The 13,318-nt window shown below is 33.6% G+C and overlaps 1 protein-coding gene across 1 annotated transcript in view; it reads right to left on the reverse strand.

The window, feature by feature from the left end:
• The window catches only part of Ten-a (tenascin accessory), a 338,450-nt gene that overhangs the window by 196,288 nt on the left and 128,844 nt on the right, over nucleotides 1-13,318 (reverse strand). Inside the window, exon 7 of the mRNA XM_066736696.1 lies at nucleotides 7,781-7,954. Coding sequence (XP_066592793.1) covers nucleotides 7,781-7,954 — 174 coding nt within the window. The remainder of the gene's footprint in view (nucleotides 1-7,780; nucleotides 7,955-13,318) is intronic.

Here is a 13,318-nt window from a genome sequence, read left to right on the forward strand (position 1 = left end):
GGATAACACATAAGGTGTGTATTGTTAATATAATTTTTATTGGGTTAAATGATGTAACGCTAAAATTGAGCTATATCTTCTTCCTTCCCGCGAGCATAAAATGCAGCTAGCCTCCATCTCGCTCTAGCTCTTTGCTTGCCTAAAATATCTCTGCTTAAGCCAAAATAAGCAAAGCGGTATAACTCGGCGCAGTAGGGGTTGGTAGGTAATCAACAGTGGCACTGGATGCTGGAACGACGGAAATTGCGCGAAACTAGTACAGTCCTATACTATGGAAATTAGTCTGTCTAATGCGTACTCGGCGCACGAGAAGTTTATTCGGATACGCTAAAATATGAAGTGATTCTCCCGTTATCCCATGTTTATTTGTATACCCATATCTCTCTTTTAGATTAGCAAATCCAGAGTTAGCGTAAATGATTGCATCCTCTCCTTTATAGCGATTTAAATCAAGTTCTATATATATACAATCTAATTTTAAAAAAAAAAGTAAACTCTCGAATACACGATGGGTCGTTGAAACAATTTATAATTTATTTACAAGCAATTTAGGAATATTTTATAACAAGCTCATTTAGAATTTTAATTGTAATCTTCAGCCCTTAATTTATTTAATCCAATGAAAGCATATTGGGAGATCCTTCACAATACCGGTACTGTATTAATCATTCATTAGGTTAATCTGCTTTACAATTAATAAGCAGAGTATAGCTACGAGGTAATACCGTGTTAAAACGCGATCTTCCTACTTACCGATTTGATTTATAGCAACGAACTATTCACATGCAAGTAATACATTGGCATATTATATGGTGAATAGTGCTTAAATGTATAGATATAGCTGCTTAGAAAGATACAGTTAAAGGTAGTGTACCATTCATGGTGATATAATATCAATAAAGTTTGTTTTCCTCATATTATGATCTTATTATAAAACTTATTAAAATAAAGCGATCTACCGTTTGCAATAATGCTTCTCTATTTGAGACTTTGACAATAAGCAACGACTTTATCGGTAGAGAGGACCGAGCGTTAGCATCGAAAGAGGACAGCTTATCATTCTAAGGCGTATGTACAGGGTAGGAAGTCCGCTTAACCGTTTGCTATTCAAAGCAGCCGGTGAACAGTTATCGACTTTTAGACGACACCGAGTGTAAAATGGATAGAAGCGTGCGATGCACGTCGAAGGTAAGTCGAGAAAGTTATAGGTTTTTGGTCCCTCGGTATTTTTGCCTTAAAGTAACTGAGGAATTTCATCGATTGCGATGAGATTACTCTCTCATTGTGTGGTTTTTAAGTAAATAATATTTAATATTTATCTTCTATGAGAATCAAATTAAAGTTTTTTCTTAAGGTACGAAGAGAAAAAAAAGACTTAGGATTCAAGGTTTTCTAATGATAAGTTGAATAACTAATAAATGCAGTGTAGATAGAAAGTGCTATAACTGATAACAGACTATCGTTCTCAAAATGATAGAAAAGTTAAAAAATATATATGTATAGGCACTTTGTTCATTATAAAAAGTCTATTAATAACAAACATAAATCCCAAGTAAGTGATGCCTAAAGAAAAACAGAATATAAACATTGACTTGAAGTCGTTGTAACGAACACGTGCGTGAAAATTGTCGTCATCGGCATAGCAACTAGCGAGTACAATAACGTTACTAACAGACTGTAATAACATCTTGAACAGGTAAGTAAACTACTATGCGTTACAACACAACAGGTCTATCATAACATTCTGCTTATTATGATTTACGCGTACAAATAAGCGTTATATCCTAAAAGCATGCAGTGTTTAACTGCTCATTGTAGGAGCAATGTATACATACATCAGTGTATGAAGTTATAAACTTTTAGATAAAGCATAAAACCGAAAATTACAAAATAAATATCATCCAAGAATAACTTGACACATTATACCTAAAAAAATGGACTATACCAAAGCAATAATTTTTTCTTCCTTATCACTAAAAAAAAAAAAGAGACAGTTTAATGCGATTGAAAGTGATGGAATGTTACGGTTAATTTAACATAGGGAAGAAAATTAAGATTACGAATAAAAGTGGAAGGCAGAAATTAAGGAAGGGAGGAAGGAAAGATTTAATCGTGAGCGATGCCTACCCGCTGCAGAGGTGGCACGGCATGGTATAGCGTGGCGTGACGTGAGCTGACGTGCAGACTGCACACCTTTTACTATAATAAATAGTAATTAGCAGTTTGGTAATTAATATAGAGTAGGAAGTGCGAACCGTGGAGGAGGTCAGCAGTGCGAGATCAACACGAACCGCACCCAGCCTACTTGCCTACCAGTTGCCGTCTCTCAACTGAAGTTGTACGCGTGTGCAATGACCTCTCGCGTTAATACCAGACGATTATACTAATAAAATTTCCCGCCGCTTTGCCAATGTGGCGCTGCCTTCTACTGCGAGACATTAGAAGGGAGTTCCGTTCCGGGAAGGCTTCGAGGAAGAAAGCAAACATTTACCCGCCTTTCACCTATCGTTGGTAAATAGCAGCTCGAGTTCATCCTGCCTGGATACGGAAGACTCCACGAAGAAGAGCTATACGAAGAATTCCCATTAGAACTGAGGATGATTAAAGGTGTCCTTTGAAACTGGTCACGCACATTTCACCCTCCTATACCAATACCGAGCCCTCAATAGTCCAATTATTTCTATTACAAGTATGTTTATGTAGATTTAAAAGAATGTCAAGTTTTTTCAAGAAATATTAAATATTCTATAGAAAAATTGTATGTAGGAAATATCGCTCATGTGAGTGAAATTAAGAAAGCTTTGTATGTTTGTTTTTTTTTTTTTTTTTAATAAAATATTTAACATTGATGATTTTTTATCGGTATAAGGAAAATACTGTTATCTTATATAGGGAATACTGTATATGGTAACATTTATCTCAATAAGCATTTGTAAAGTTCGTGTTGAACATCGTGTAATCCAGCATTGCATATGCTTCGACTTGACATGCCTATTTACACATTACAGTGAGTAATTTGGGTGTAAAGTTATATTCATAATTATCTTAGCAAGTGCCACTTACAGGCAGGTCGCGTGCTCTTCATAAACTTAATAGAACTGTGACCGTCCACTTGAAGTTAACTTTAAGCTACAGAACTATATCATTAAGCAACTGAATGCAATGTGTAAAGGTGAGGACACACTTGCAACAGTGCTTCGTTGCTAACATTGTGGCATAACAATGTTAACCGTTAAAGAAATATGTTAAACAATTCATTTCTACTGATGTTGAACTGTGTGAATCTCCATTAGAAAATAACACAAAATCCACACATATTGTAAGTATGTATGTGATATAAATATTCAAAGATCGTCCTTCTTTCGAATGGAGGTTTGATTCCTATTGAGCCAATATAATAAGAAGGGATATCACCAAAGTAAAAATCTTTAGTGACAAGGCAAGGAATACCCGAAAACTTGAAGCTAACTTTGCTATGTAGACATTTGAGGAAGAGACAAAAGAGCCTTGATGCAACTGAATGTTATATGTGTTTTTTATTTTAATACAATATTCTTACTACCAAAAGACATTTTTATTTTTCAAAAAGTAGCTAGAATTGCGGCATTTCTACAAAAATACTCAACTGAAATGAGATACGTACATTGTTAACCCGCCAATAGGCGCGTGCTTTTTTTTTACGTAGATAGGCGCGTGGGGTGCCACGGACACCCCATTTGTTTTTCGTTATTAGACGTAAAACATTTACAAATACAGATTTATTTTTCAATAAATATCATCTATGCGAAGTTCCCTTTGGTATACAATAGCAATTGCATTTCTTTACATTATTTGTATTAATTAAACGCTAATATTTTTAAGTGACTGCACAAATTTTTCGCTACGTTACCAATAGATTTCTATTCTTGGGGTGTTCTGAACACCCCGCGCGCCCATTGCCGGGTTAACTAGTTTTTAAATTTACTGACTGAAAATACGTGACTGTGGTGTCTATTTTAACGAATTGTATGTCACATAATCTAATTATATTTATTTGTACCTGTCATTGCGCTCATAATTTCTTAGTTTAGTTAAGTAAACAAGTAATGTTTTATTAAAGTAGCATTTATAATCTATATTGACTGTGCGACTATTAAAATATATATATATATATAGTCTCTCAATAATACTTTTAATTTCCGCTTCGTCATATCTCGACTGTAACGATTTATTTCCAATTAAAAATTCCTGCCCCTCTACTTTTAATTTGTTTGTTTTCTCCCATCTTTATTTTATTCAATAAAATAAGTTTAAATATTGGTATAAAAGAAAATTTCTTTAAAAGGTGCTCGCATCGCACAGAGTTCCTGTCATACGACACAATAGCCGCACTCCCACCGGTACTACAGTAATTATTTCTCATTTCCTCTTATGCAAAAATACGTAGAGCTTAAGTACATCGGATAATATCCGTTTCCCCGTAGACATTCTCATGGGTATCACAAAATAGTTGCTCGACCGCGGATTATATGGTAATTTGCTTGGAAGGATCGCAGCTAAGAAAGAGAACGAGTGGGAGGGGGAGGGAGGATAGCAGGGGGATAGGTGGAATGTATTTACCGTACTCCACAGAAAAACAACGTCCGTAATAGTTTAAGTTTTTCCATGAAAACTTAGACTCCATATCTTCTTATTATTATTGTTAGCCAACGTGGCCATTTGTCATTTATGAAACAATGCTATTATTCTAAAGTATGAATTCCTTTGTGATAAATCGTATAATATTGTAACAATGATGAAATCGAATAAACTAATTAATAAAAATCAAACTATACATATATCTATCACAGAAATTACAAAACGTCAGTTAAACGATCCAAATAATTGAAGCGTGTCGGAGCCAAGAGAACAAAGCGCAAAAAATGTTTTCACTGGAAAATCAACGTTTTCAAACAATTGTGAATGTACGAGTACTATGCAGGCAACGTTGTTTTTGGTAGCCATTAATAAATAAGTAGCAATAAGCTTGTAAAATTATTATAAATATGATACAAAAGCATATAGATTACGTGTACAAGACTCTTTTTGCAGAATTCGACGAAGGATGTCGACGAAGGTATTTATTTGCAGTAATTGAGATTTGTTCTGATAATCATATCGGATAAATAAAAGTGTACAGGATAAAAAGATGGTGAAATGTAACAAGAGAATAAATTCTTTTCATTTACGCGCCGCTTTAAGCATTTTCAGATTTTACGGTTAGTTGTTTCTGACGTTATTACGATAGTCGCTGAAAGCAGATCTCCGCTGTTCATGAAAACGATTCCTATACGATTGTGGCGTTGCGTTACCGTCACATGCGTCAAAGGCACCCGCAAAAAAGAATAAAAATTACCTGGTGCGTATAATTCGATATACATCAGCGAAACTTGATTACGTACTGGAAGTGTGACAAGGGTGTAAAACGAGAAAGAGGAACGGGGTGAGGAGAGAGGTAAAGGCTGGGGGATAGAGAGAAAGGGAGAGAAAAAACGAGAGGAGAGAAGAAAGAGGGAGAGAGTGGAGAAGGGGTTATAAAAGGGAGATAGAGTGGAAAAGGGCTAGGCTATAGGGTGTCTGGCTACAGGTTTGTACAGTGGGTGGTTGATAGCGAAGCAGAACACAAAAATGGTAAGTTTCGATCTGTCGATTGAGCGAGCACTAGATATTTTTTTGCCCTTGAAAGAGCTGACACTCGAGCACTTGAAGCTTATGCAAATTACTGTCATTTTATTGTATTAATTAAATAATTCATTATTTTTCCTGCTTTAGAAATGTAATAATAATGATGCATTCAAATAATTAGAAATCTCCTAATTAAAATTTACGTTAAAGTTCATTGGGGAAAAAACAATATCCTGCGGTTTATATCGTTAAACCAATCAATGGTACGGTATTAAAAAAATAAAAAAAAACATGTTTAAAATTCGATTTTTCGCTAGAAAAAAAGCTTGTAACTATAAACAAGCATAATGTTCAGTCCATGAATCCAAAGGATATTGTATCCAGGGAGACTTTGCGCTCTGTTAAAACGACACGGCTTATCGAAAATGCATTCCAGTAAATTTACGTGTAAGCACAGTAAACCATGCACATCCGATATAGCCGCGAAATGTTTCCCGTAAAATTTGCGTGATCCCATCCAAATACAGTGTTACGCATGCGATCCTGTTTCTGACAAAAAAGCTGGACAACCAAAACGGATTGTTATTCCTATTTACAGTCACATTTTTTTCATATTGACTCACATTGAATTTGCACTAATTTTTAGACTATTAAAAAAAAATACAAATTTGATAAGTCAGTCTTATAATATTATCTAACGATTAATTATTGTAATAACTTATTTCTCTTGTGCATGGCTATCGCACCATTTGTATCTCTTCCATTACTTTAAGATATATATTATATTCACGTAAATTTAATTCAATTAAATAACCACAAATGTGTGCGTTGTATATTTCCAACTAAGAATTTTGTATATTTTATGCATAATTCCATCATACCATGGAAAAATTTTATTATTAAAACTACGATAAACGTAAATCGCGTATACGTGTGCTCATGCACAATGGTCGTGAGTGCACGTGTTTATGCACCGAGTGCTTAGACCCGTAGCGACCCCATAGATACGAGTGTTTAGTCGCAGCAATATACTAATGGTATGTACATAGAAATATAGAGAAACGAATATATGCTGAGTATATTTACAATGAATTAACAGGGGCGTTAATGCAAAACCCCTGGTCTACTCCCCATTAGTTTAAACAGATTCCCTACACTCCATATTCGCATCTGCACATCTACATAACCGATAGGAACGGCACATGCACCAAATTAAACACTCGCTATAGAAAACTGAAACACGTTATCTAGCACTACCGATATGATATGAGTAAAACGAATATAATGCTTCACTCTTCAATTCTGTATATCTATATACCTATCTGCAAAACTTCATTTTCCCATAAAACCTAATATATTGGGTCCGCCATTTAAAACTCCCCGAAATATGCACAGAGAAATTTTTTGTGTTTATCTATTAAAGTGAGTATTAAAAAAATCAAAAATTTACATACAACCTCTCTGAATGCAATTAACAAGAGATTTCGAGGGTTTCTATGTAGAAAGTTAATAACTCTTATATATTTACTCGGAGATAAACGTATTGCTACATTTGTACTCTGAGGCGTTTCAAATGGCGGATAATGTATAGTATGAACAATAAATTTAAAATCATTTTCAATATATGTTACGTGAAATTTATAGAAATAAAAAGAAAAACAAGAATACGTACTATTATCTGTGCTTTTAAACAATGTAATATTTCTAATGTTATACACGTGTTGTTATATAAATACATTTATAAAAGCAAATTATTGCAAGGAGTGAGAAAAGCAGAGAACGCACAATTTTTAAAGTTTAATAACCGTAAGCTTTCGTAAAGGTAATAATTCGTTAATATACCCTTAGGGGCCCAACAAACTAGGATGAGCTGCGGAGATAGGATAATTAGAAGCTTTGCTTGTTCGTGCAAATTAGCAAAATGTTAGCTAATTAGAATCAGCTAATCGGGCATCTGTTTAATCCGTCATATTCTCATCTCCAAAGTTATTAAATGTTAATTATTCCTGTTATCTAAGTTATCATTACCTGCCCTATAATTATCAACTCGAATTAAATAACAAAACTTATACGGTTGATATGTGCCTGGTAAATCTACCTGAATACAATAAATTATGTTTATAATTTTTGAACTTACCCGTATATGTTTCAGTCTGTGGTTGGTCGGGTGGTAAGGAGAAGTTGGCCGTTGCGTTTGGAGGGCAACCATTTCGACTTTGTTGCGCACGCAAAGTATGAGTAGCGTATAAAGACGGACCACGTGTCGGTACCTGTGGTGGTGCAGGCTCAGGAGGAGGATCTCTACCTACATCTGAAAATATGAGCGAAGTTATCTAAATACATATAAACATTATTCCATCTTTACAGCTATAATAGTATAATTCTTCTTAACAAAATATTCATTTGAAATTTTTTACGGATTTGATTGTCACACGTGATAAGAAGTTATTTTAAGTACATATCGGATAAATATACCTGCCGTGTATATAAAGTCTGCCAGTTAAATCGCCCCAGAGCATGGAGGCGAAAAAACGGGAATCTTCCAAATTAAAAGAGATAGTAAAATTTTGCATAGGACCTTTTCGAAACGTTTTACTATTTGTTTTCAGAAGTGTCCTATATGGAAAATTTTAATAGATACATATTTTATAAGTTTAGAGATACACATCTTCTTGCATTCATGTTCTGGGACGTTTTAACTGGCAGACTCTTATTGTGTCTCGTATTTGATATTATTATAGTAATTTGGATTATTGTCTTTATTATTTTAATAAATTTTTAATAAACTAATATTGTAGTATCAACTAGATGTAGAAGTTGAATTTGAATAATGTCTAACAATTATCAAAGAGTCTTTAATGTAAAAATTGTTTTTGTTTAAGAGGGATTTAAAATTTAACTTTATTCCTTTAGGAACCTTTGACTGTTCCCGATAACTAGACGTTTGAAAAAAGTCAGATTATGAGAGGAAGCTTTTATTCCATGGATATTGGAATTTATTAATTAATACGCGTTTGTTATATTACGTCAAATATATAGTAACCAATTTTAATTAAATGAACACACCAAATATATTTGAAGCAATGTGTAATAAGAGTATTTTTAGTTCCATTAATACTGTTTTGCTTTTTATCAAACATAGGACTTTAATATAAAAATTGAAGAAAAGTTATTTTTTAAAGAATTTAAAGTCACTCTCGTTTTATTAACGAGCTTTCCTATTTCTTGACTTAAAATAGCATCCATAACTGAAAATCTTAGTAAAGCATAATTTAGGAAAAGTTTAAGTAAACTCCTTGATATCCAGCGTTTAATACTTACAATTTTAATCGCTTTACCCTATATACATTTACAGCATTACATACCTTCATCACCTTTAAAAGCCAATGCTTAACATTCGTGTGATTATCAGATAGACTATATTTTACATCCCATTTAAGTAACTCGAATCAAAGATGTAAGATTTGATTTGAAAATTTTCACCGAAAAGTAGCAATATGGGTCGTAGCTCACCCATGATATGGGCTCCAACAGATTTGTAATCGTTGCAAATTAATAAGGTATTCAGAAAATTAAAAGCTCAGGATATCTCCTGCTAATAAACCGAACAATTTGCCATCAGAAAACCCAATCAATACAATCGAAAAATTTGAAAAATTCAATTTAACTTCGTTCTCCATTTCTAATTTTAACAGTTATCTGGTAGCTACACCTTTTATTGATCCAAACAGTACCATTCATGGGTAGAGTATGATATGATATTTCATAATGTAAGGAATATGAAATATAATTTTATCAAAAGTATTTATCATAAATTTTAAATAGAAATCTTAAGAAAAGCTATGGCTACACATTATGACTATTTACATGAAATAACTAAGTCACTGTAATTGCTTTAAGAAAGTTGTTTTGGATTAGATATTTGATTATAAATCATTCAGTTACACTTCAATTATTTCAACTGAGATGGAATCATCACAGTTTTAAAAATTAGTGCTTTTTCGCTCTTTTTGACGTCATACTTTTCATTTACTGAACAGCTTGGACCGAGTCATTCGCCATAACATAACTTTACGCAAGGCCATAGCGCGCTGGATCAGATAAATCGTCTCCGGTAAAGAGTAGATATAGTGTAATATTGTTGTGATAGCTCACATGCTCCGAGCTAGGAACCTTGAATAAGCTGTCGGAGAAAAGCATGTTGCAGTTGCAGTGCACTTTTTTATATTTACTTCTATAAAGATGGTGAATGAGAAGACATCTGATTGCGATAAAATAATTAAAATAGCAAATGGAAAATATATTGTATGATGAAAAGTAATTCAGCTTGGATAGACGAAATTCCTAATAAATTTGTATATTATTTTTAGAAACCATATAATCATGTGATAATTTTTGTAATCTCTAGCTATAGATAAGGGAGACAAAGCTATTAAAATACAGGAGTAACAATAAGAGGGATTCATCGAAAACAATGATTATTATATAATAATATTTTAACAGTTATTTATACGAAGAATAATAATGCAAAATTGCATTGTCAGAGAATAAATTAAAAGCATTTTTAATTGTACATTTGAGGAGATGCAACAGTGTCGTATGGGACGTACATAAACTACTTTAGTCAGAGAATGCCTTAATAAGCTGTAATAATTGCTTAATTAAACTGGTTCATGAAATGTGCAATGCACTTCTGTCAGCACCATACGCGTCTATGGCTTAACTCGAAAACTTTACTAAAATGGAGGTATACATTTCTTTTGCAACAAAACAATTTTCAAATCCTGCAGAGAATTGTCAACACGTGTAAGACTCGATAGGAAATTCAGTGAAACAGCTGTTAGTTTGGAGAAACTACACGAGAAGCTTCTTCTCAGGTATATTGATCCTATTTTTATAGATATATCGTGTACTAAATTTCATGGTCCCCTAATAATGACGTATATGGAAGCTAGGGTAAAAACTATAACAATGGTAGGACATCTAATAGGGAATATGCAGGAAGTGAGATGACGCTTGCGAGTAGGCTGGCTTGGCCAATCGGTGAGAGCCAATTACGAGCCACGCTGGCACATCACTGACACCCAGTTCAAGCGGGTTATCCCTCATCGGTAGATGGTAGGAAGGGTAGTCAGACATTGCAAGGGGATGCAAGGTGGCCGACAGTGACTTGATGCGGTTAGCGGCTCGCGTTGGTAATTCGATTTAATGGTCTAACGCCTCCACCGTACCGAGCAATACATATTCATGTAAATACGAATTATTTCATGTGCCATGACAGAGCTACCTATTACTTTTACTTTATACATTTTCTGTCTTTAGATCTGTGCTATGCCTGGCCAAGGAAATCACCTAAACACAGACAGACCACAAAGCCAAACGTACGGACATTTTCAGGTATGAATATAATTTAATTAATCATTAAAATTACTAAAGGGCACTAGGTCCATTCAAATAACTAGGTCAATCTGTATGTACATAGCTTCCCTGCTTGAGAAACCGCTCAAGGATCGAGATGATAAGCTAGAAATTCAGAAATAATTACAATTATAATAGTTGAAGAAGCCCCACTACTAAATTAATGAGGGTAATCATAAAATTTAATACTCTAAATAAGTTATAATTCTAACATTTAATTACTTAACTATAATAAAAAACAGATTTGAACTTCAAATTATGAAGATTATTTAATTTTAGTATATTATTATACACAGTATGAAACTGCACATGGTCAGATGTAGAAAAGTTTAATAAATAGGTAAGCTAATTAGTCGGGGTCGATTAAGATGCTGTATAAACAAAAGGTTCCTGATGCATTATGAGAATATTTAAGAAAATAATATTTTCTCTCTTAAACTAATATTTAGATCAATGTACTCTAGAGAACTATTTATAAAAAAGCACAAAGTTGAGATAGCCTTCTTATTAAAATCTCCTACCTCTCACTGATACATTTGAGGTATATCTTTGCATAGGCAAATTTATCAAAAGAAAAGAATATCTTAATTACGCTTTGGTGCCTCGAACAGAAACGTTTACCTTACTATCAGAGAAGAAAACTTAAACTTAAATTAATCTTGGGCAGTGCTTGCTTAAATCCTTATTGTGCTAGTCTCCTTATTTAATAATTGGCCTTGTTTCATTACTGGATACTCTTGTAATTCCCCCTAGCTTCGGTTGTGTCCTTAATTAAGAATTTTCTCCACCTCGTGACCGTTTCTAAATGCTTGCAAGCTCTAGTGAAGCTATAAAACTGAAAACTACGAGCATCTATTCTCCAGATTCTAGAAATATGAAGCAATTAATTGATCAATTAATTTGTCACTCTGCGCAAACATTTCATGCGAGCCAACAAGCATCGCCTGCTTTATTTAAACGTTTTAAATAACACGTTCTTCATCCTGGCGTACTCGGTAAGTAAGGAAGGACTACACCTTCACCGACGTAGCAAATCATTTTTGCTTTATTTCTTGCTAAGAATTGTGGTTCTATAATTCTACCTGCTATTTCTGTCTGGCCAATGGTAAAAGATCACCAGACATTTACGTAATTATCTCATTCTCAGGAGACTTATAATTCATATAGTAAAAAAAATAATCCATTATTAAGTACGCAATGAAATTGACATTTCCCAAGGAAAAAATATAAGTTATTTTCCGGAATTCTAGTCAGTTGAAAAATTTATAAAGCATCTGTCGATTACGATAGTTAAAGCGGAATATCAATCGTCTTTCTAGCGAAGCCGCGCACGAAATTAGCGTAGGTAAACTATGGCCTTTGGGAGTCATTTGCTAATAAATGCCACGACGTCCCTCCATTAGACCGCAGGGACATTCCGGCTAGCAATATCCCGTCAGAGATTTAGTCTCGAATTATTGCTTATGCGATTGCGTTGATCGTAATGAAAATTGTTACTTAAAATCATAATGAGAATTCTTGGATACCCTCAAACTTTGATTACGATAATTGTTTGAATACCGAAAGTTAGACACTTGCATTTTATATTTAACAACATATTATACAGGGGAGAATGAAAGAATTGTGGATACTTAAATGAGAAATTAAATAATTCAATAAATATACAAATTATATTTTTCATTAATTTCTTAAATGATACACTAGTTAGTCTACTATAAAATAATAAATCAATTTTAGTAATATGAAACATAAACATAATAAATTATTAAAATTTCAAACACTTGTTCGCAATTTTCCGACAGATGCCGGGCAGATAGGACCACGTATGTACTATCATTTATTAGTATACAAAATAGATGCCAAAACATAATATTCGTACTTATATAGAATCAACACAGAATTGCATAGATACATCGATGGACCAACCAGTACTAGTGTAAGAAGCCCTTACAGTTGAAACTCAAACGTGAAATTCACGTATTCAGGTTGAGTTAGTGGGTTCTTAATCCAAGTCACTAATTTTCTCGAATACACAAGTAATGCGATTACACTTCAGCGGACAGGGCAATGACTTTCGAAGAAGTTTCTGTATTAAGTCTACCGTAGTTGCAAAGTTACAGGGTCCCTACAACTTTAGATAGAACTTTTTAGAGCTTAGATTCTCGATCCTTGACATATGCTCTGTACACTCTACTTTTCACTATTTATTTTCAATTTTCTTATTTACCACTGTCCATATCCATACAAATCTTTTCTA

The sequence above is a fragment of the Prorops nasuta genome, unplaced genomic scaffold (assembly GCF_024137725.1).
Source record: "Prorops nasuta isolate Cenicafe-Biocafe unplaced genomic scaffold, Cenicafe_Pnas_1.2 PNAS00015, whole genome shotgun sequence".
NCBI classification, from domain to species: domain Eukaryota; kingdom Metazoa; phylum Arthropoda; class Insecta; order Hymenoptera; family Bethylidae; genus Prorops; species Prorops nasuta.